Source organism: Ranitomeya variabilis, chromosome 1 (assembly GCF_051348905.1).
Source record: "Ranitomeya variabilis isolate aRanVar5 chromosome 1, aRanVar5.hap1, whole genome shotgun sequence".
NCBI lineage: Eukaryota > Metazoa > Chordata > Amphibia > Anura > Dendrobatidae > Ranitomeya > Ranitomeya variabilis.
The window spans coordinates 550808417-550831999 of NC_135232.1; the positions used below are offsets into that span (position 1 = coordinate 550808417).

General features: G+C 53.9%; 1 protein-coding gene across 4 annotated transcripts; it reads left to right on the forward strand.

Annotated features, from left to right (window-relative positions):
• Window positions 1-129: 129 nt before the first annotated feature.
• PIP5K1A (phosphatidylinositol-4-phosphate 5-kinase type 1 alpha) lies at window positions 130-16256 on the forward strand. 4 transcript variants are annotated; one of them, XM_077255676.1, is made up of 16 exons: window positions 130-511; window positions 5699-5745; window positions 5855-5947; window positions 6019-6149; window positions 6241-6358; window positions 6450-6602; window positions 6680-6979; window positions 7366-7571; window positions 7643-7726; window positions 9847-9895; window positions 9971-10055; window positions 10372-10503; window positions 10570-10696; window positions 14828-14890; window positions 15469-15559; window positions 15625-16256. In XM_077255676.1, the coding sequence occupies exons 2-16, from the start codon at window positions 5710-5712 to the stop codon at window positions 15625-15627; spliced, it is 1671 nt and encodes a 556-aa protein (XP_077111791.1). In that variant the 5' UTR covers window positions 130-511; window positions 5699-5709; the 3' UTR covers window positions 15628-16256. The 4 variants fall into 4 exon arrangements, with proteins under 4 accessions (XP_077111791.1, XP_077111773.1, XP_077111782.1 ...); XM_077255658.1 differs by having other exon boundaries at window positions 194-656; XM_077255667.1 differs by having other exon boundaries at window positions 240-656; window positions 15472-15559.
• Window positions 16257-23583: the final 7327 nt, after the last annotated feature.

Here is a 23583-nt window from a genome sequence, read left to right on the forward strand (position 1 = left end):
GGTATACGAACACTTTTAGTGGGGGGGCGGTATACGGACACCATTAGTGGGGGGTGGTTTAAAACCAGTATTATTAGTGGGGGGGCAGTATACGGACACTATGAGTGGGGGACACTTGCAGACAGTACCCTCTCTCACCGCTGTCATAGAGTTGTGGGGTTTACTTTAGTGAGAGTGTGGCCACGCGCTGTTTCCGGATAACTTGTGTAATCATTACGTCACGGGGGGCGTGGCACGTCACCGCGTTCGTCACCCAGACTCCGACTCAGTGTGAATGCGCTTTGCGCATGCGTAGTCACTGGAGTCCGCGATCGAGCGAATTGTTTGTTGAGTATATACCTGGATGCTCCTTCTGCGTCCCCGGTTTGAGCTGCCGTCGGCTGCCGGGAGCAGGGCGCCGTTATACAGGGCCCAGGAATTCGTCCTGTATCCCAGGCCTGGATCTCATCCGGAGGCTCCTCCCCAGCTGGGGTCCCTCTTAGGTGGACGGGGTCCAGCTGTGGCCCCTGAGGTGTGTGCTGAGAGCGTGTACTGAGGACATTGGAGGGGACCCAAGGGCCCCGACTCGGAGATCGTTCAGTGTATGGGCCCCTGAGTGCGAAGCTGTACCACTGACATGGCCGCCGCCGCTGAGCCCCTCGGGGGCTCAAGCCCAGGTAAGGGCTAATCTGTGGACGAGGGGCGGCCCTTGAGGAGGCTGGGGTATGCGTCGGCCTGGATGGATGAGCCCTCGGGGGGGCCGGTGGTGGATGGCGTGGCCCTTGCAGTTGGGGGGCCGGGGGTCTTGGGGGCCGGGGGTACATGGCGTGGACGGTGTGGCCTTTGGGGGGCTGGGGCTACATGTTGTTGCTCTTGAGCGGGTGTCAGGGGTACATGGTGTGGACAGCGTGATCTTGGGGAGGGGGCGACCAGGGGTAAAAGGACATGGTGTGGGCTACATGTTGTTGCGCTTGAGGGGGTGTCAGGGGTACATGCCCTGGACGGTGTAGCTTTTGGGTAGGTCAGAGGTACATGCCGTGAACGGCACAGCCGTTGGGGGGGCGGTGGTACAAGGTGTGGTTGGCACGGCCGTCGGGGGTATAGTGGTCTGGGGGCAGGGGTACATTGTGTGGATGGTGTTTGGTCTGGGGGCAGGGGTACATTGTGTGGACGGTGTGTGGTCTGGGGGCAGGGGTACATTGTGTGGACGGTGTGTGGTCTGGGGGCAGGGGTACATTGTGTGGACGGTGTGTGGTCTGGGGGCAGGGGTACATTGTGTGGACGGTGTGTGGTCTGGGGGCAGGGGTACATTGTGTGGACGGTGTGTGGTCTGGGGGCAGGGGTACATTGTGTGGACGGTGTGTGGTCTGGGGGCAGGGGTACATTGTGTGGACGGTGTGTGGTCTGGGGGCAGGGGTACATTGTGTGGACGGTGTGTGGTCTGGGGGCAGGGGTACATTGTGTGGACGGTGTGTGGTCTGGGGGCAGGGGTACATTGTGTGGACGGTGTGTGGTCTGGGGGCAGGGGTACATTGTGTGGACGGTGTGTGGTCTGGGGGCAGGGGTACATTGTGTGGACGGTGTGTGGTCTGGGGGCAGGGGTACATTGTGTGGACGGTGTGTGGTCTGGGGGCAGGGGTACATTGTGTGGACGGTGTGTGGTCTGGGGGCAGGGGTACATTGTGTGGACGGTGTGTGGTCTGGGGGCAGGGGTACGTTGTGGACGGTGTGTGGTCTGGGGGCAGGGGTACATGACGTGGTCTGGGGGGCAGGAGTATCTGGCGGTGACGGCTTATCCTTTGGGTAGGTCAGAGTTACATGGCGTGGATGGCGGAGCCGTTGGAGGGGCGGTGGTACATTGCGTGGACAGTGTGGCAGTTGGGGCTGGGGCTATATGTTGTGGCCATTGAAGTGGTGTCAGGGTTGCATGGCGTGGACGGCGTAGCCTTTGGGTAGGTCAGAGGTACTTGGCGTGGACGGCGCAGGCAGCCGTTGGGGTACATAGTGTGGATGATGCGGCCCTTGGGGGTGCTGGGGGTACATGGCGTGGCCCTTGGAGGGAGGGTGGCTGGGGGTACATGCGGAGGACGGTGTGGCCTTTGGGGGTGGCTGGTGTACAAGACATGGACGACGCGGCCCTTAGAGGTTGCCGGGGTACATGGCGTGGTCTTGGGCTGGGGGTACATGACATCGACGGTGTGGCCCTTGGGGTCAGGGCTACATGGCGTGGATGGTGAAGCCGTTGGGGGGGCAGTAGTACATGGCGTGTGGTTGGCGTGGCCGTCAGGGGGGTCTAGTGGTACATGGCGTGGATGGCACGGTCGTTGGCGGTGGCCGGAATACATTGCGTGGCCCTTGAGGGGGGATGGGGGTACATGGCATGGACGGCACGGCCCTTGTGGGGCTGGGGGTACATGGCATGGACGGCGCAGCCCATGAGTAGGCCGGAGGTACATGGCGTGGATGGTGCGACCCTGTGGTAGGCGGGAAGTACATGGTGTGGACGGTGTGTGGTCTGGGGGGCGGGGGTACATGGTGTGGACGGTGTGTGGTCTGGGGGGGTGGGAGTACATGGTGTAGACGGTGTGTGGTCTGAGGAGGCGGGGGTACATGGTGTGGACGGTTTGTGGTCTGAGGGGGTGGGGGGTATATGGTGTAGTCTGAGGGGGCGGGGGTGCATGGTGTGGACGGTGTGTGGTCTGAGGGGACGGGGGTACATGGTGTGGACGGTGTGTGGTCTGAGGGGGCGGGGGTACATGGTGTGGACGGGGTGTGGTCTGAGGGGGCGGGGTACAATGGTGTTTGGGGGCAGGGTAGATGACATGGTCTAGGGGCGGAAGTGCATGGCGTGGACGACGTGGCCCTTGGGTAGGTCGGAGGTACATGGCGTCGACTGTTGGGGGGGTGGTACATGGTGTGGACGACGCTGCCGTTGGGGGGCTAGTGGTACATGGTGTGGTTGGCGCAGCAGATGGCTGGGTGGTGGTACATGGCGTGGATGGCACGGCCGTTGGGGGTGGCAGTGGTACATGGCTTGGACAGTGCGGCCGTTGGGGGTGGTGGTGGTGCATGGCGTTGACGGTGTGGCCATCAGGGGGGCGGTGGTAAATGGCGTGGACAGTGCAGCCGTCAAGGGCAGTGGTACATGGCGTGGACAGCGCAGCCCTTGGCGGTGATGCATGGCGTGGACGGAGCGGCTTTTGGGACGGTGGTACATGGCGTGGACGGAGCGGCTTTTGGGACGGTGGTACATGGCGTGGATGGTGCGGCCTTTGGAGGTGGCAGTTGTGCAATTCGTGCATGGCGCAGTCGTTGGGGCGGTGGTACATACGTGGGCGGTGCGGTCATTGGGGGTGGCGGTGGTACATGGAGTGGACGACGCGGCCGTTCGGGGGCGGTGGTACATGGCATGGATGGTGCGGCAGTTGGGGGGTTACATGGGTTGGAAGGTTGCTGCTTTCGGGGTGTTGTGGGATGGGTACCAGGGTATATGGCCTGGATGGTGGGATGGGGCAGGGTACATAGCGGTATGGACTGCTCATCTCTCGGTGGTGGTGGTGGTGGGGGGGGGGGTATATGGCGACATGTGTTATGGACAGTGCAACCCTCCGGGAGGGATACATGGCGATATGGTCAGCACAGCCCTGGGGAGGATACATGGTGGTATGACGGCGCAGCCCTGGGGAGGATACATGGCGGTATGACGGCGCAGCCCTGGGGAGGATACATGGCGGTATGACGGCGCAGCCCCTGGGAGGATACATGGCGGTATGACAGTGCAGGCCTGGGGAGGATACATGGCGGTATGACGGCGCAGCCCTGGGGAGGATACATGACGGTATGATGGCGCAGCCCTGGGGGAGGATACATGGCGGTATGGCGCCGCAGCCCTGGGGAGGATACATGGCGATATGATGGTGCAGCCCTGGGGAGGATACATGGCGGTATGACGGCGCAGCCTTGGGGAGGATACATGGCGGTATGACTGCGCAGCCCTGGGGAGGATACATGGCGGTATGACGGCGCAGCCCTGGGGAGGATTCATGGCGATATGATGGCGCAGCCCTGGGGAGGATACATGGCGGTATGACAGCGCAGCCCTGGGGAGGATACATGGCGGTATGACAGTGCAGGCCTGGGGAGGATACATGGCGGTATGACGGTGCAGGTCTGGGTGTGGGGGTGCCGGGGTACATGGCGACCATAGCAGCATTTCTCAGCTTGTTTTGCTCCCTGTGTAATTATCTCTGCCTCATCACCTGGAATTTCCCAACTCATCCTTAGCTGGACTGGTTCAGTACTTGACAGTCAGAGAACCGCCCAGATTTGTCATCTCAGGATAACTACAGTTCCCAGCACAACCTTAGAGGAAGGTAGCCCAATCACTGACTTTGGGACCCATCAGGCACATCATCTGCTGCCATCCACCTATCAGGCACCAGCAGCTGATCCTGCACTGGGCAGACATAGAATGGCCGCCTTCTATGTACAGCAGTGGTTGGGGACTGTCATGTGGACGTTCTATGGATCCCTGACACGGGGGCCAAGGTGCGCTAGCAGGGGCCACTATCTGGGGTGGGGGGCCAACATCTTGGGCTTGGGGGCCACCATCTGGGGCCGAGGAGCCCTGGGGGCGGGGTGTTCTGGTGGCCCACATGGCTCTGCTGCTGCAGGCTCCTGATGCCCTGGTTAATGCTGTACACACTGGCTGTCAGTTGCCCTGCTGCCGCATGCTCCACATTCCTGCCTCGTCTGGCAGCACTGCTCTGTCTGCTGGAGGCTCGTGTTCCCCGTGACAGTGGTGACATCACCAACTCCCGCGTCACTTGTGCGGAATGTGAGCGACGCATCACCTGTCCCTGTAGATCAGGTCCTGCCGAAGCCCTGCGCCCCACGCCTCGTGTGTGGAGCATCAGAGACAATCCTGCCTCACACCTTATATTTTGGGGAAGCTTTGTATACGTCCCTTCCACCAATATTCTGGGGTACTGCTATGTGGAGGTCTCCCGTGGGCTGAGTTCCTGTATTACAGGTGATGAGCAGGTAAGATGACAAATGGGGAGAGTAGTAAGTGCCGACACCGGGGCTCTGCTGATGGTTTTCCTCCTTCTTTCCACAAGTTCGGTGCAGTCTGTGCTGCGGCTTGGGCGCTCTTCTCCCCGGCAGAGGTATCGGGTGCATGCTGAGTGCTGCATGCGTCTTGTCCTGTGCCCCACTAGGGGACAGCGTGGGGATTATTCACACAACCGGAGTGCCGCTGCCTTTTCTCACCCATCTAACATCTAGAGATCCTGGCTGGACCCCCTACATGTCTGACTGATGCTGATCTGTCCTGTCAGTTATCCCTGAGTGTGTAAGATATGCAGAGCCGAGAAAGATGGGGGTTGTCCTGCTGCTGTGCTTTGTAGACCCCTTTATACACAATCCATTGATAGTGGGAGATCACTGCCTCCGGTTGCTGGAGTTAGAGAGACCGGAGGCGGGGGACAGCCCTGAGACCCGGAAGCAGGTAGACCAGCAGGTAGACCAGGCGCCGGACAAAAGATCACTGCTTTCTATCTATTAACACTTTTTGCCCTAGAAATGAGGGGTAACCCTGTGATTGCTTGTCACCCCTGACTTCTGTTGTGATTCATTATCATAATTTTCGGCCGAAACATGAACGCGAATTGTGTTTATATGATTAATAGGCAAATTGTAATTGCAGTTCTTTTTCCAGGAGCGCCCACCATGAAGAGGAGCACGCAGTCTGAGGGCAGTGTGGGGGTGAGTGATGGCCACTGTAGATAGCAGAGCTGCAGTCGGTGCCGTTGGGTGACTGGTCATCACACTGACCTTTGTAATAATCGCTCTGATCTGTGTGTTTCTTTCCAAGTTACCCGGCCCCTCGGCTCAGGCTGGTGTGCCCACCATGAAGAAGATCGGTCACAGAGGTGTGGACTCCACAGGGGAGACGACTTATAAGAAGGTGGGTGGTGAGGATCACGAAGACCCCTTTCTCCGAGCGGAGGAGTTATCTGACCCTTCTCCTTTCCACAGACCACATCATCTGCTCTGAAAGGTGCCATCCAGCTGGGCATCACCCACACTGTGGGCAGCCTGAGTACCAAGCCCGAGAGAGATGTCCTGATGCAGGACTTCTATGTGGTGGAGAGCATCTTCTTCCCAGGGTAAGCTCCTGCAGTCATCCCAGTTGTGACAGCATTAGGGTGGGATGTGGTCACATGATCTCCCCTGCGTTCACCCACCCTTCTCTTACAGCGAGGGCAGTAACCTGACGCCTGCCCATCACTACAATGACTTCCGCTTTAAGACTTACGCACCGGTGGCTTTCCGTTACTTTCGGGAGCTTTTCGGCATTCGGCCAGATGATTATCTGGTGAGTAGCGGTCCTGTCGGTGATCAGTGTGGAGCCTGGGGGTCCTGAGTGATGTGAGCCTCCATACTTAGCAGGACGTCTCTTTCCACAGTATTCACTCTGTAATGAGCCCCTCATTGAGCTGAGCAACTCTGGAGCCAGCGGGTCCATCTTCTACGTGTCTGGAGACGACGAGTTCATCATCAAGACCGTCCAGCACAAGGAGGCAGAGTTCCTGCAGAAGCTGCTGCCCGGGTATTACATGGTAAGGAGAGGAGAGGGTGGGCTGGGGGGACGCGTTCCCCCGCCATCACTGCTGATTCTCCCCTCCAATTTCTCCAGAACCTGAACCAGAACCCTCGCACACTGCTGCCCAAGTTCTATGGACTGTACTGCGTCCAGGCCGGGGGGAAGAACATCCGCATCGTGGTGATGAACAATCTGCTCCCGCGCTTGGTGAAGATGCACCTGAAGTACGACCTGAAAGGGTCCACGTATAAGAGGCGTGCGTCCCCCAAAGAACGGGACAAGAGCTTCCCCACCTACAAGGACCTGGACTTCATGCAGGACGTGCCAGACGGACTCTTCCTGGACCCCGACATGTACAGCGCCCTGTGCAAGACCATCCAGAGGGACTGTCTGGTGAGGGGCTGCCAGGGCTAGAGTTCTGCTTGTTTGTGGATGCACTGAGGTGTCGTTGAGCAGAGGTGTCAAATTGCATTCCTCGAGGGCCGCCAACAGGTCATGTTTTCAGGATTTCCTTGTATTGCACAGGTGATAATTTAATCACCTGCACAGAATGATTCCAGCACCTTGTGGAATGCTAAGGAAATCCTGAAAACATGACCTGTTGGCGGCCCTCGAGGAATGCAGTTTGACACCTCAGTCGTTGAGTGTGTCAGGCCACGCTGTATACATCTCCAGTATTGTATGTTGTGGCAGTGGGCTTGCTGCTTAGCCCGCTGGTGGAGGGGTGACGTGGGCATGCTGCGGTCTTATTTCCAGGCATTCTTGTGATTCCGCTCCAGGTTCTTCAGAGCTTTAAGATCATGGATTACAGCTTACTCGTGGGTGTCCACAACATGGACCATGCGCAGAAGGAGAACACTGTTATGGACAGGCACCCGCAGGCCGATACACGCAAGCCGGCCACACAGAAGGCGCTTTATTCCACCGCAATGGAGTCCATCCAAGGGGAGGCCCGGCGGGGGGGTCCCATAGAGACAGACGATCAGTAAGTATTACCCTGTGCCTCACTGTCTCCCCAGTGGAGGGCGCTGCCTTCATTAATGTCTGTGCCTGCAGGATGGGCGGTATTCCTTCTCGTAATACCCGAGGAGAGCGTCTGCTGCTGTACATCGGGATCATCGACATCCTGCAGGCCTACAGGTCAGTCTGTCCTCTCTGCCCTGCCCCAGCTGGCCTCCCTGCTCTGCACTCATTCTGTACTCCCCCGCACCCCCCCTTTACTCATTCTGTTCTGTCTCCCCCTCACACCGCTCTCATTCTGTCTTGCCTCCCCCTCAATCCACGCTCATTCTGTCCTGCCTCCCCCCTGCTCCGCGCTCATTTTGTCCTGCCTCTGAACTCATTCTGTCCTGTCTCCCCCCTGCTCTGAACTCATTCTGTCCTGTCTCCCCCCTGCTCCGCACTCATTCTGTCCTGCCTCCCCCCTCCTCCTCACTCTTTCTGTCCTGCCTCCCCCCCCCCTCCTGCGCACTCTCTGTCCCGCCTCCCCCCCTGCTCCGCGCTCTTTCTGTCCCGCCTCCCCCCCTGCTCCGCGCTCTTTCTGTCCTGCCTCCCCCCCCTGCTCCGCGCTCTTTCTGTCCTGCCTCCCCTCCCCTGCTCCGCGCTCTTTCTGTCCTGCCTCCCCCCCTGCTCCGCGCTCTTTCTGTCCTGCCTCCCCCCCCCCTGCTCTGCTCTCTTTCTGTCCTGCCTCCCCCTCCTGCTCCGCGCTCGTTCTGTCCTGCCTCCTCCCCTGCTCCGCGCTCGTTCTGTCCTGCCTCCTCCCCTGCTCCGCGCTCGTTCTGTCCTGCCTGCTCCGCGCTCGTTCTGTCCTGTCTCGGCGCCGCCCTCGTTCTGTCTCGGCGCCGCCCTCGTTCTGTCTCGGCGCCGCCCTCGTTCTGTCTCGGCGCCGCCCTCGTTCTGTCTCGGCGCCGCCCTCGTTCTGTCTCGGCGCCGCCCTCGTTCTGTCTCGGCGCCGCCCTCGTTCTGTCTCGGCGCCGCCCTCGTTCTGTCTCGGCGCCGCCCTCGTTCTGTCTCGGCGCCGCCCTCGTTCTGTCTCGGCGCCGCCCTCGTTCTGTCTCGGCGCCGCCCTCGTTCTGTCTCGGCGCCGCCCTCGTTCTGTCTCGGCGCCGCCCTCGTTCTGTCTCGGCGCCGCCCTCGTTCTGTCTCGGCGCCGCCCTCGTTCTGTCTCGGCGCCGCCCTCGTTCTGTCTCGGCGCCGCCCTCGTTCTGTCTCGGCGCCGCCCTCGTTCTGTCTCGGCGCCGCCCTCGTTCTGTCTCGGCGCCGCCCTCGTTCTGTCTCGGCGCCGCCCTCGTTCTGTCTCGGCGCCGCCCTCGTTCTGTCTCGGCGCCGCCCTCGTTCTGTCTCGGCGCCGCCCTCGTTCTGTCTCGGCGCCGCCCTCGTTCTGTCTCGGCGCCGCCCTCGTTCTGTCTCGGCGCCGCCCTCGTTCTGTCTCGGCGCCGCCCTCGTTCTGTCTCGGCGCCGCCCTCGTTCTGTCTCGGCGCCGCCCTCGTTCTGTCTCGGCGCCGCCCTCGTTCTGTCTCGGCGCCGCCCTCGTTCTGTCTCGGCGCCGCCCTCGTTCTGTCTCGGCGCCGCCCTCGTTCTGTCTCGGCGCCGCCCTCGTTCTGTCTCGGCGCCGCCCTCGTTCTGTCTCGGCGCCGCCCTCGTTCTGTCTCGGCGCCGCCCTCGTTCTGTCTCGGCGCCGCCCTCGTTCTGTCTCGGCGCCGCCCTCGTTCTGTCTCGGCGCCGCCCTCGTTCTGTCTCGGCGCCGCCCTCGTTCTGTCTCGGCGCCGCCCTCGTTCTGTCTCGGCGCCGCCCTCGTTCTGTCTCGGCGCCGCCCTCGTTCTGTCTCGGCGCCGCCCTCGTTCTGTCTCGGCGCCGCCCTCGTTCTGTCTCGGCGCCGCCCTCGTTCTGTCTCGGCGCCGCCCTCGTTCTGTCTCGGCGCCGCCCTCGTTCTGTCTCGGCGCCGCCCTCGTTCTGTCTCGGCGCCGCCCTCGTTCTGTCTCGGCGCCGCCCTCGTTCTGTCTCGGCGCCGCCCTCGTTCTGTCTCGGCGCCGCCCTCGTTCTGTCTCGGCGCCGCCCTCGTTCTGTCTCGGCGCCGCCCTCGTTCTGTCTCGGCGCCGCCCTCGTTCTGTCTCGGCGCCGCCCTCGTTCTGTCTCGGCGCCGCCCCCGTTCTGTCTCGGCGCCGCCCCCACTCTGTCTCGGCGCCGCCCCCACTCTGTCTCGGCGCCGCCCCCACTCTGTCTCGGCGCCGCCCCCACTCTGTCTCATTTTGCTTCTTCAGGTTCATGAAGAAACTGGAGCATTCCTGGAAGGCGTTGGTCCACGATGGCGTGAGTAGTGCTTGTTCATCTGGTGTGCGGTTCCGTTCACTGATCTTATGGGGGTAACGGTCACTTTCTATTTAGGACACGGTTTCAGTTCACAGACCCGGCTTCTACGCTGAACGTTTCCAGCGTTTCATGTGTAACACCGTGTTCAAGAAAATCCCACGTACGTAACCGCGTTTTCTGTGCTGTGACCGCAGAGAATCCTCTCCCCCAGTGTACCCTCCATACAGGGCCAAGCTGTGACTTCTCCGCACTGTCCTGACCTTTGTCCCCATGTGCACTGTCCTGAGCTGTATCCCTACCCCCGCTGACCTGATCCCTATCCCCTGCTCTACACAGTCCTTAGCTCGCTCCCTGCCTCCGCTGACCTCAGCCCTGTCCTGTCCCCCGCTCCGTGCTGTCCTGAGCTCTGCCCCGCGTTCTGTCCCCCGCTCCGGGCTGTCCCGCGCCCTGTCGCTGACCATATTTCCTCTTCACAGTAAAAAACTCTCCTTCTAAGAAGAGCCGGATCATGCCGGGCATCACCCGCAGAGCCACCCAGCCCTTCGTGCCCACACAGCTCCAGCTGACAGAAGAGAACAAGCCGTACCTGAGTTCCGAGGCTGATCAGGGTGAGTATCCTTGCTGCAGCTGGCGTCATCCCCATCCTCCTGTCTGACCCGTCTCCATCATGGCAGGTCCCTTTGGACGGCCAGACGTGCTCCCTTGCACTCCTGTGATGGATGAAGCTGCCAGCGACTCTCTGGCCACCACTCTATCCACATCGTCTCTAGGCAGCGCTGGGTTACACTCGCCGGCACACAGGTACGTGCTCCAGCAGGCTGCGCATGGTTACATTCGGCAGTACACAGGTACGGGGTTACATTCGCCGACACACAGGTGTGTGCTCCATCAGCCTGTTTGTGTGGGGTTACACTCGCTGGCACACAGGTGTGTGCTCCATCAGCCTACGCGGGGTTACACTTGCCGGCACACAGGTACACGTGCTCGTTCAGCCTGCACGGGGTTACACTCGCCCGCACACAGGTGCGGGGTTACACACGCCGGCACACAGGTAAGTGCTTCAGCAGCCATCACAGGGTTACACTCGCCGGCACACAGGTACGTGCTCCAGCAGGCTGCGCATGGTTACACTCGCCAGCACACAGGTGCATTCTCCAGCAGCCTGCGTGGGCTTACACTCGCCGGCATACAGGTACACGTGCTCGTTCAGGCTGCCCTGGGTTACACTCGCCCGCACACAGGTGCGAGGTTACATTACACAGGTAAGTGCTTCAGCAGCTGGCGCAGGGTTACGCTCTCTGGCACACAGGTACATGATCCAGCAGCCGGCGCAGGGTTATGCTCACTGGCAGACAGGTATGTGCATCAGCAGCCTGCGTGGGGTTACACTCGCTGGCACACAGTTACGTGCCCCAGCAGCCTATGAGGGTTACACTCGCTGATACACAGGTACAGTGGGTATGGAAAGTATTCAGACCCCTTTAAATTTTTCACTCTGTTTCCTTGCATTCATTTGGTAAACTGAATGGCACCCCATCTTGACTGAAAAAAACAGAAATGTAGAAATTTTTGCAAAATGTAATAAAAAAGAAAAACTGAAATATCACATGGTCATACAGTTGTGGCCAAAAGTATTGACACCCCTGCAATTCTGTCAGATAATACTCAGTTTCTTCCTGAAAATGATTGCAAAAACAAATTCTTTGTTATTATTATCTTCATTTAATTTGTCTTAAATGAAAAGACACAAAAAGAATTGTCCTAAAGCCAAATTGGATATAATACCACACCAAACATAAAAAGGGGGTGGACAAAAGTATTGGCACTGTTCGAAAAATCATGTGATGCTTCTCTAATTTGTGTAATTAACAGCACCTGTAACTTACCTGTGGCATCTAACAGGTGTTGGCAATAACTAAATCACACTTGCAGCCAGTTGACATGGATTAAAGTTGACTCAACCTCTGTCCTGTGTCCTTGTGTGTTCCACATTGAGCATGGAGAAAAGAAAGAAGACCAAAAAACTGTCTGAGGACTTGAGAAACCAAATTGTGAGGAAGCATGAGCAATCTCAAGGCTACAAGTCCATCTCCAAAGACCTGAATGTTCCTGTGTCTACCGTGCGCAGCGTCATCAAGAAGTTTAAAGCCCATGGCACTGTGGCTAACCTCCCTAGATGTGGACGGAAAAGAAAAATTGACAAGAGATTTAAACGCAAGATTGTGCGGATGTTGGATAAACAACCTCGACTAACATCCAAACAAGTTCAGGCTACCCTGCAGTCTAAGGTACAACAGTGTCCACCCGTACTATCCGTCGGCGTCTGAATGAAAAGGGACCCGTATGGTAGGAGACCCAGGAAGACCCCACTTCTTACCCCGAGACATAAAAAAGCCTAAAACATTTTGGAAGAATGTTCTCTGTTCAGATGAGACAAAAGTAGAGCTTTTTGGGCAAAGGCATCAACATAGAGTTTACAGGAGAAAAAAAGAGGCATTGAAAGAAAAGAACACGGTCCCTACAGTCAAACATGGCGGAGGTTCCCTGATGTTTTGGGGTTGCTTTGCTGCCTCTGGCACTGGACTGCTTGACCGTGTGCATGGCATTATGAAGTCTGAAGACTACCCACAAATTTTGCAGCATAATGTAGGGCCTAGTGTGAGAAAGCTGGGTCTCCCTCAGATGTCATGGGTATTCCAGCAGGACAATGACCCAAAACACACTTCAAAAAGCACTAGAAAATGGTTTGAGAGAAACCACTGGAGACTTCTAAGGTGGCCAGCAATGAGTCCAGACCTGAATCCCATAGAACACCTGTGGAGAGATCTAAAAATGGCAGTTTGGAGAAGGCACCCTTCAAATATCAGGGACCTGGAGCAGTTTGCCAAAGAAGAATGGTCTAAAATTCCAGCAGAGCATTGTAAGAAACTCATTGATGGTTACCGGAAGCTGTTGGTCGCAATTATTTTGGCTAAAGGTTGTGCAAACAAGTATTAGGCTGAGGGTGTCAATACTTTTGTCTGGCCCATTTCTGGAGTTTTGTGTGAAATGATCAATGTTTAGCTTTTTGCTTCATTCTCTTTTGTGTTTTTTTTATTTCAGACAAGTTAAATGATAATAATGCCAAAGAATTTGTGTTTGCAATCATTTTCAGGAAGAAACTGAGTATTATCTGACATAATTGCAGGGGTTTCAATACTTTTAGCCACAACTGTAAGTATTCAGACCCGTTGCTCAGTATTGAGTAGAAGCACCCTTTTGAGCTAGTGCAGCCATGAGTCTTCTTGAGAATGATGCCACAAGTTTTTCACACCTGGATTTGGGGATCCTTTTTCCTTGCAGATTTTCTCCAGTTCCGTCAGGTTGGATGGTGAACGTTGGTGGAAAGTAATTTTCAGGTCTCTACAGAGATGCTCTACAGAATGGTCACAGAGTCGTTCTGAAGCCACTCCTTTGTTGTTTTAGCTGTGTTCTTCGGGTCATTGTGTTGTTGGAAGGTGAACCTTCTGCCAAGTCTAAGGTCCAGAGCACTCTGGAAGAGGTTTTCATGCAGGATATCTCTGTAGTTGGCCGCATTCATGTTTCCTTCAATGACAACCAGTAGTCCTGTCCCTGCAGCTGAAAAACACCCCCATAGCATGATGCTGCCACCACCATGTTTCACTGTTGGGATTGTATTGGGCAGGTGATGAGCAGTGCCTGATTTTCTCCACACATACAGCTTAGAATTATCACCAAAAAGGTCTAGCTTCGTCTCATCAGACCAGAGAATCTTATTTCTCATAGTCTGTGAGTCCTTCATGAGTTTTTTTTTTTTAGTTTTTTTTAGCAAACTCTATGCTGGCTTTCATATGTCTTGCTCTGAGGAGAGGCTTCAGTCGGGCCACTCTGCCATAAAGGCCCGGATGGTGGAGGGCTGCAGTGATAGTTGACTCTTGTAGAACTCTCTCCCATCTCCCTCCTGCATCTCTGGAGCTCAGCCACAGTGATCTTGGGGTTCTACTTTACCTTTCTCGCCAAGGCTCTTCTCCCACGATTGCTCAGTTTGGCTGCACGGCCAGATCTAGGAAGACTTCTGGTGGTCCCAAACTTCTTCCATTTAAGGATTATGGAGGCCATTGCGCTCTTAGGAACCTTGAGTAATGCAGAAATTCTGTTGTACCCTTGGCCAGATCTGTGCCTTGCCACAATTCTGTATCTGAGCTCCTTGGCCAGTTCCTTTGACGTCATGATTCTCATTTGTTCTGACATGCACTGTGAGCTGTGAGGTCTTATATAGACAAGTGTGTGCCTTTTACAAATCAAGTCCTATCAGTTTAATTAAACACAGCTGGACTCTAACGAAGGAGTAGAACCATCTCAAAGAGGAGCGTCTGAATACTTATGACCATGTGATAGTTCAGTTTTTCTTTTTTAATAAATTTGCAAAAATTGCTACACTTTTGTTTTTTTCCAATCAAGATTGGGTGCAGAGTGTACGTACAGTAATGAGAAAAAAATTAACTTTTTTGAATTTATCAAATGGCTGCAATGAAACAAAGAGTGAAAAAGTTAAAGGGGTCTGAATACTTTCCACACCCACTGTAGGTGCTACAGCAGCTGGCGTGGGGTTAAACTCGCTGGCACACAGGTACGTGCTTCAGCAGCCTGTGCAGGGTTACACTCGCTGGCACATGGGTACATGCTTCAGCAGCCTGCGCGGTATTACACTCGCTGGCACACGGGTACATGCTTCAGCAGCCTGCGTGGGATTACACTCGCTGGCACACGGGTACATGCTTCAGCAGCCTGCGCGGGGTTACACTCACTGGTACACAGGTACATGCTTCAGCAGCCTGCGCGGGGTTACACTCGCTGGCACACAGTTTCATGCTTCAGCAGCTGGCTCAGGGTTCGTGTAGCGATTTAGCACTCAGGATTTCTCTCTTCTAGGGCGATTGGTGTAGAAGTTCACAAAGCGGAGACTACAGAAAATGAGGCACACACTAGAGAGAGGTGAGGTGGGTGGTGGAGCAGGGAGCCCCCCAAGTCCTGGAGAGGTGTGGGGAAGGAGATGCAGGGCTTCTCCCAAGTCCTGGGTGGGAGCGGGATGTTCTCCAAGTAATGGAGGGGAGGTTGGTGACCCCTCCCAGTGCTGGAGAGGTGCTGCAGGGCTTCCCCCGAGTCTTGGAGGGAAGGAGCTGCAGGGCTTTTCCGAGTCTTGGAGGGAAGGAGCTGCAGGGTGCCCCCCGAGTCTTGGAGGGAAGGAGCTGCAGGGCGCCCCCCGAGTCTTGGAGGGAAGGAGCTGCAGGGTGCCCCCCGAGTTCTGGAGGCGAGGGGGGGAAATCGGGGTGTCCCCTGAGTCCTGGAGGGTTGACAAGAAGTGGGGTGTCCCCCCGAGTCCTGAAGGGATGGCAAGGAGTGGGGTGTCCCCCAAGTCCTGGAGGGGTGGGAAGGAGTAGGGTTTCCCCCCCGAGTCCTGGAGGGATGGCAAGGAGTGGGGTGTCCTGAAGGAGTGGGGTGTCCACCGAGTCCTGGAGGGGTGGGTGAGAGGCTTGTGTATGATCGGTAGTGATGAGCTTTCCTCCTTGCAGCAGCGCAGCAGCCTGTCACACACCGGCCGACGGTGAGGAGGACGAGGAGTCCGTGCTGGACGTCAGTCACATAGAGACAGAGATCTGTTTTGTAAGTAGCTGGTTGTGATGGAGACAGCTGCAACCGGGGGGCTCTTACTCCTTCTTCTCTTACAGTGATGGGAGCCGCTGCCTGAGCATCGGGGACTTTATATTATTGGACTTAGTGGGGGCCTGGAGCCCACCGAGCTGTGCCAGGACCCTGGTGAATGTTACAAGCGGGGTCAGCTCCTCATCTGTATTACCTGCCGCTGAGGAGACCTCCACCCTATTTAACACATCATATTTCTGGCCTAGACGCACCCCCAGGACTTTTCTGATCTTCTCGATTCTGCGATGAGTAAACCTGGACCAAATCTGAAAAGCGATTGCTGCCTACGTGACCTCGTCATGTGCCAACTGCTGCCTGAGGGGAGAGGAGAGACCACCCCTCACCGCCTCAGCTGACAATGTATTTATTTTTCCCTTATCCTCAGCGCTGCCCCCATGTGTCAGAACCTTCACCTTGCAGAAGTCTCACTTCTCACACTATTTAAAGGGGTGTTTTATTTTTCTCTTTTTTTATGACTGATTCTCAAAATTGTTGAGGCCCTGCACCTGGTCATCCACCCTGAGGAAAAGACCCCCTGCTGCTGCAGCTTCTGTGCTTTTATATAATGGCTTTCTTCTTACATCTGAAGTTTTTACTATTTATGAGACTTTTATTTAACTGCTAAGGGGCCGGGCACATAAACTGAGACCTGAAACCAGTAGTGGTCTGGGTGTGGCTTGTGTACCAGGAGGGAGCGCTGCTGTGTGCGTCCTACGCGGTCCGCTGTGCGGAAGACGCATATACACGGGTTAGATCTGTCCATCCATGCCCGATACGTCACACCACCATGATGGCTGCCTGTTCGGCAGGGTCCTCACACTATGTGTCTACTACATAATTACACCGCACCCGGGCGATGGGGGACAATCTCCCCAAAACGTTGATACAGCCAAATAAAGTGACCCATAGGGTAAACGACATAACAAAAAAATCTAACTATTCCAGAAAGTGTTTTTGTGCCCCCCCCTAAGCCTGCAACAGAAAGCAATCAGAACCTCGTACTCCAAAGTTCTGGAAATAAAAGACTGGTCTAACCGTGCACCGCTCCTAGGCCACACGGGTCTCTGGGGCCATGCACCGCTTCATGGTCACACGGTTCTCCTTGCACCGCTCCATGGTCACACGGTTCTCCTTGCACTGCTCCAGGGCTGTGCGCCTCTCCTCGTACCGCTTCGGTATCGCGTGCCACTCCAGGGGTTTTCACCACTTCAAGGCCGCACGCCTCTTCTTGCACCGCTTTGGAGCCACACGCAACTCCAGGGCCGCATGCCTCTCCTTGCACCGCTTCAGGGCCGCACACCTCACCTTGCACCTCTCCAGGGCCACAAACCACTTTAGGGCCGTGCGCCTCTGTACCGCTCCTGCCGCTTTGGGGCTACGCTCCACTCAAGGGCCCCACGCCTTTTCTCTTACCGATCCAGTGCCTCGCGACACTTCAGGCCAGCGCACCTCTCATACCGCTTCGGGGCCACGTGGCTGCCTCCCTAAGCACCTCTCTGGGGCTGCGTGACTCTCCTTGCACTGCGCCAGTGGCTCATCCCGCTCCAGGGCCCTGTGCCTCTCGCACCTTTCCAGGGCCTTGCGCCTCACCTCGCACTGCTCCAGGAATGCACAATGGAAACTTTTCAGACGTACAAAAGAGGGTAGAAATCACAGTGAGAATTGTATTCCCAGATATCAAGACAGGTGGATCCGTGCCTGTAACACCTGCTTAGACCTCACATTTACTTATTTTTGAATAATTCCCATAGACAGAAACTAGAGCGTTCTGATCAGCGGCCGTGGATCCTTATGTAACATAAGTATCGCTGCGCACTGCTGCCTCCTCCTGTATTTCCCCTTCTACAATTAATGTAAAAAGTTGCTTCATTTTTTAGTATGAATCCTACACTATAAACCTGTCCACAGCCACACTGCAGCACTCTGTGTTTCCATGGGTATAAGCTGCGTGTGATGCTGCACTCATCCTATGGATGGAAGGAGCTTTGTCTAAGTTTATACATGCTACACTCATCCACCCCATCCCATTGTCTCAGGTCACCCAGAATAATCAGTAGTACAGCACAAAACAGTAAAAAGATGACCGCATGAGCTGGGAGCGCTCCTGTACTCATTCTCAGTTACATCCTGTATTATACTAAAGAGCTGCGCTCACTATTCTGCTGTGGAGTCACTGTGTACATACATACATTACTGATCCTGAGTTACATCCTTTTTTATACCCCAGAGCTGTACTCCCTATTTTGCTGGTGGAGTTCATGTGTACATGTATTACATTACTGATCCTGATTTACATCCTGTATTATACCCCAGAGGTGCGTTCACTATTCTGCTGGTGCAGTCACCATGTACATACATTACGTTACTGATTGAGTTACATTCTGTATTATACTCCAGAGCTGCACTCGCTATTCTGCTATTCTATTATGAAAAACATAACAATAATAATAACAGAAACATAACAAAATATTGGCCAGAAAATAATCAGTATAATGAACACTGGTCCAGCCGCTCATTCTCTCCTCTCACACATATTAGACATCTATACAGAATAATAACTAATATTATCTACTTTCACCTTCTGTCCGTTCACCAAACAAAGTAATAACAAACAAACAAAAAATAAACAATAGCAAACAAAAACTATATACATAAACTTGTAAAAAAAATATATATTTTAATTTTAAATAAAATAACTACAAACTATACAAATATATACAATACTAAGCTAACCAACACCCCAAACTCGAGCCCACCATTCCCAACCTCCGCACTGACCTGAGAGCTGGTCCTTCTCATGCCTCAGTCCATGTCGAACATCCATAGGCCAGATCAGGCAGTGCCAGTTTTTCCCCCCAAACACCTCAGTGTCCCAAAGTCCCACAAGATAAACCCACCTCCCCCCTTTTCCCACCACCCAACCTAACACATACACCCAAATTTACACTGCTCAAAAGATAAAGGGAACACTAAAATACCACATCCTAGATATCACTGAATGAAATATTTCAGTTGCAAATCTTTATTCATTACATAGTGGAATGTGTTGAGAACAATAAAACATAAAAATGATGAATGTAAATCAAAATGAATATCCCATTGAGGTGTGGAGTTGGAATGATACTCAAAATCAAAGTGGAAAATCAAATTACAGACTGATCCAACTTCAGTGGAAATGCCTCAAGACAAGGAAATGATGTTCAGTTGTGTGTGTGTGTTGCCTCCATGTGCCTGTATGACCTCCCTACAATGCCTGGGCATGCTCCTGATGAGGCGGCAGATGGTCTCCTGAGTGATCTCCCAGGCCTGGTCTAAAGCATCCACCAACTCCTGAACAGTCTGTGGTGCAAGACATGATGTCCCAGATGTGTTCAATCGGATTCACGTCTTGGGAATGAGTGGGCCAGTCCATAGCTTCAATGCCTTCATCTTGTAGGAACTGCTGACACACTCCAGCCACATGAGGTCTGGCATTGTCTTGCATTAGCAACCCTGGGCCAACCACACCAGAATATGGTCTCACAAGGGGTCTGAGGATGTCATCTCGGTACCTAATGGCAGTCAGGCTACCTCTGGCGAGCACATGGAGGGCTGTGCGGCCCTCCAAAGAAATGCCACCCCACACCATTACCGACCCACTGCCAAACCGGTCATGCTGGATGTTGCAGGCAGCAGATCGCTCTCCACTGCATCTCCAGACTCTGTCACGTGCTCAGTGTGAACCTGCTTTCATCTGTGAAGTGCACAGGGCGCCAGTGGTGAATTTGCCAATCCTGGTGTTCTGTGGCAAATGCCAATCATCCTGCATGGTGTCGAGATGTGATCACAACCCCCATCTGTGGACGTCGGGCACTCAGACCATCCTCATGGAGTTGGTTTCTAACCGTTTGTGCAGACACATGCACATTTGTGGCCTGCTGTAGGTCATTTTGCAGGGCTCTGGCAGTGCTCCTGTTCCTCCTTGCACAAAGGCTGAGGTAACGGTCCTGCTGCTGGGTTGTTGCCCTCCTATAGCCCCCTCCACGTCTCCTGGTGTACTGGCCTGTCTCCTGGTAGCGCCTCCAGCCTCTGGACACTACACTGACAGGCTATGTGCACACGTTGCCGATTTTGCTGCAGATCTGCAGCGGATTTTCACGCTGCGGATCTGCAGCTGTTTTCCATGCATTGTACAGTACCATGTAAACGTATGAAAAACAAAATCCGCAATGCATATGCTGCAGAAAAAACATGCGGAAACGCAGCTGTGTTTTTGCCGCAGCATGTCAATTCTTTGTGCGGATTCCGCAGCGGTTTACACCTGCTCCTCAATAGGTATCCGCAGGTGGAATCCGCACAAAACCTGCACAAAAAAACGCGGTAAATCCGCGGGTAATCCGCAGTGCGGTTTACCTGTGGATTTTGCAAAAACCGGAAAAATCCGCACACCTATCCGCAACGTGTGCACATAGCCATATTCTGTTGTTTAAGTGTTCCCTTTATCTTTTTGAGCAGTGTATATCCCTATATACAATATATACAGCAGCACACACTACAATAACCACACAGCCCGAGTTCAGCGCCTGCAGCCCTACATTACTGTATACCGATCAAACAAAACAAAAATCTACAGTGTCAGCAGCAGCCCACCACCTGGAAAGGAGATGACCAGACTAGGGCACACTAAAAGAAAAGCCCCTCCCGAGGAGAGCGGCCCTACGTGTGCCCAGTCTCCCATACTCCATAGAACGCACCTTCACCAGGTCACCAAGTATGGTCCTAAACACATCGTCCACTGGGAGGATTTTCTGTTGCGTTGATACTAAGCACTGTGTGTTCCTTGTGTGATACCTAACCACTGCGCTAACTAGAAAGAAGGTGCAGCAGTCCCGACCACCAAGATCTCCAAATGCTCCATAGGCCCATTCCGCATAGGAGAGACAAGCCAGCTGAGACCAGCCAATGGAGTTGCCCACCCTGTTGTACACCTCTGTGTTGAAGGGACAATGAAGCAGGAAGTGGTCCATGCTTTCCAGCATGGTACTACAATGCTCCCGTGGCCTCTGGAAATGGGTCAACAGAACCCTATTGTCAAGGAGTTTCCTTGGCAGAGTCCTGTTTTCCCACATTCCCAGACCCCACTGACGAATTACCTTCAGAACCAAGGTAGCGTAAGCCGGAAGATATCCATGCGGTGTGCGAAAATCCTTCACTTGCCCTCCTGTCTCCTTTTCCTGGAAGAAAGGCTGAGACCATCCCCTACAGGAGAATACCCATGGAGGAGCCCTCTCTTTCCAGATGTTTTCAATATTGATCTTAATGAAGGTATCCACAAGGAATACCACAGGGTTGACGATACAGAACCCTCCTAGCCTCCTCGTACGGAAAGTAACCTCCCTCTTGACCAGGTGTATTCTATTCCCCCATAACAGTTGGAAGAACAAACTGTATATCCGAGTCCAGAGAGGCTCCAGCAAGATGCACACACTGACCAGATAAATCAGTAAAGGGAGCTGGTAAGTTTTGATCAGGGTTTCCCTTAGGGTCAAAGACCAACCCTTCCATTGGTTCACCTTCTGAGTGGCAATCTCTAGCCTACTGTCCCAATTTTGTTTGGGGTAATCCCCCTGGCAAAATTCAATGCCAAGGACTTTTGCAGAGACTTTGTGACCTGGAAGGGTGTCTAGGAGATCAAAACCAAGATCTCCCAGCCAGAGACTCTCACTTATCCCGGTTGATCGTGGACCCGGATGCTTCCGAGTAGCGATCTACCTCTGACATCAGCCACCCTGCCTCCTCGTGAGAGGAAACAAAATCAATGATATCATTGGCATACGCCACCACCCTCAGAGTAGCTTCCGGTGCTGCCCAGTCCATCCCTATCCCTGCCAACGGTCCACGCTCCATCCTCCTAAGCTTAGAAGTGGGTCAATCGCAAACATGTACAGCAGCGGGCTCAAGGTACAACCCTGGCGAGTACCAGACCCAACCTCAAAAGAGCTGCCAATCCAACCGTTTAGAAGCGGGAAACTGCCCCACTGTACAAGGTCTTAAGCCAATCAACAACCCCCCCCCCCCGGCAGGCCATATCTCAGAAAGACAGACCAGAGGTACTCGTGATTAACCTGATCAAATGCTTTTGCATGGTCCAGTGACAGCATGTACCCCTTCCAGTGACCAGCCCTACCCTGCTCCACTGCCTCTCGGACACAAAGCACAGCACTAAATGTGCTGTGGCCTGGAACAGAGCAATGCTGAGCCTCCAAAAGGAGTTGGGATGCAATTTTCACCTGCTGATTAAACCACCTTTGCCAGAACCTTCCTGTCTGCATTGAGAAGCGCTATGGGACGCCAATTCTCAATGCAAGATGGGTCCTTACCCTTTGACAAGATGATCAGGGCAGACCTCATTGACTTTGGCAGAGTGCCCGAGGAAAAACACTCGTTGAATACCTCAGTCAAGAGGGGAACCAAAGCATCCTTAAATGTCTGATAGAATTCAGATGTTAAGCCATCTGGACCAGGCAATTTTTGGGGGGCAAGCCCCTCAATCGCCAACTTAACTTCCACTTTCCTGATCATTTTTGTCAAAACATCAAGAGAGCGGTCTACCCCTGGTTTGGGGACGGCTTCAGCCAGGAATGCCGACATCTCATCCCAATCAAGATCCCTCCTCCCCAAGAAGTGCGAGTAGAAGGATCTGACAACCTCCAGGATGCCTGATCTGGATCGCCTCAGGGACCCCGTAGTGTTGACCAGTCCTGTAACTATCTTACTATTCACTGACATCTTGCAGTTCCTGTAAGTGTTGGGTGAGCGGTACTGACACCTCATAAGCAAAAATTTCACTGTGGAGATCTCCTCCCAACTACCTCCAGCTGAGACAAGATGCTCAAGTTTCCTCCTCCGACCCTGATACAGGCGGTACCTGCTCAAACTCCTGAGGCTTGAGAGCTGGCGGAAGAATCTCGCCACCCTTTCCTTGAACATCTCCCACCACTCTGACTTACTACTACAAAGATCCAGTAAGGGTATATGGCTCTGAAGAAAATCTTCAAAGGACTGTCTTATCGCTGCTTCTTCCAAGAGAGACGAATTGAGACTCCAAAAGGCTCTTCCCATCTGGAAGTTCTCTGTAACATTCAGAGAAAACAAAATTAAACAGTGGTCGGAGAACTCCACCCCAACAACAGACACTGCTGAAGAGACAGCTTCCTCCTTTAAATAAAACCTATCTATCCTGGACTTACAGTTACCTCTATGATAGGTGAACCCCTCGTGGCCTGGTGTGTGCCGAATGTGGACATCCACCATGCGAGCCTCACTAACTATAATATTAAGGGAGATGCTATAATAAGTCAGCTTTTCTCTGGAACCTCTATCTTGGGGTCTCGTGACAGTAGTGTAGCAGAGATATGACTCGTCAAACTTAATTTGACAGGTGGACCCGCCCCTATCAAAGTGTATCAAAGTGTGTAACCCCTCCCTGTCTGCCAGCTTTACCTCTGTCTGGCTGGTTTCCCCTTTTGATACAGTTTGATATTGTTATCACAGTATTTGATACAGTGATTATTATCACACTATTTGATTGTTTTTATATCCTATTAGATTTTCATTTTATATGTAGTTGTTGTGAGCATGCTTCTGTAATCAGGGCAATGTATTTTAGAACCAGTGTTTCTGATTTGATGCAGTGATTATTATCCCAGTATTTGATACAATGTTTTTATATCCTATTAGATTTTCATTTTATATGTAATTTTTGTGAGCTTGCTTCTGTAATCAGGGCAATGTATTTTAGAACCAGCGTTTCTGTCTGCAGTCTGTAATGTGAAAGATATTCTCATTTTATATGTGTTTTATAACACACCATGCCGTTTATATAATTTTATATCCTAGCCGTGTATTTATTTGATACTGGATTCTCATTTTTACACTTGGCTTATAACACCAGGGTCATTATATGGGCATATTATGTATATGGCCATGTTACAACACCCGCAAGT

Bases quoted from the DNA above. Each gene is read 5' to 3' on its own strand.
- PIP5K1A (XM_077255650.1), top strand. From the start codon at position 617: ATGGCCGCCGCCGCTGAGCCCCTCGGGGGCTCAAGCCCAG. The intron at 5,746-5,854 runs GTGAGTGATGGC...TTTCTTTCCAAG, and splicing joins AGTCTGAGGGCAGTGTGGGG to TTACCCGGCCCCTCGGCTCA. The intron at 10,697-14,827 runs GTACGTGCTCCA...TCTCTCTTCTAG, and splicing joins TTACACTCGCCGGCACACAG to GGCGATTGGTGTAGAAGTTC.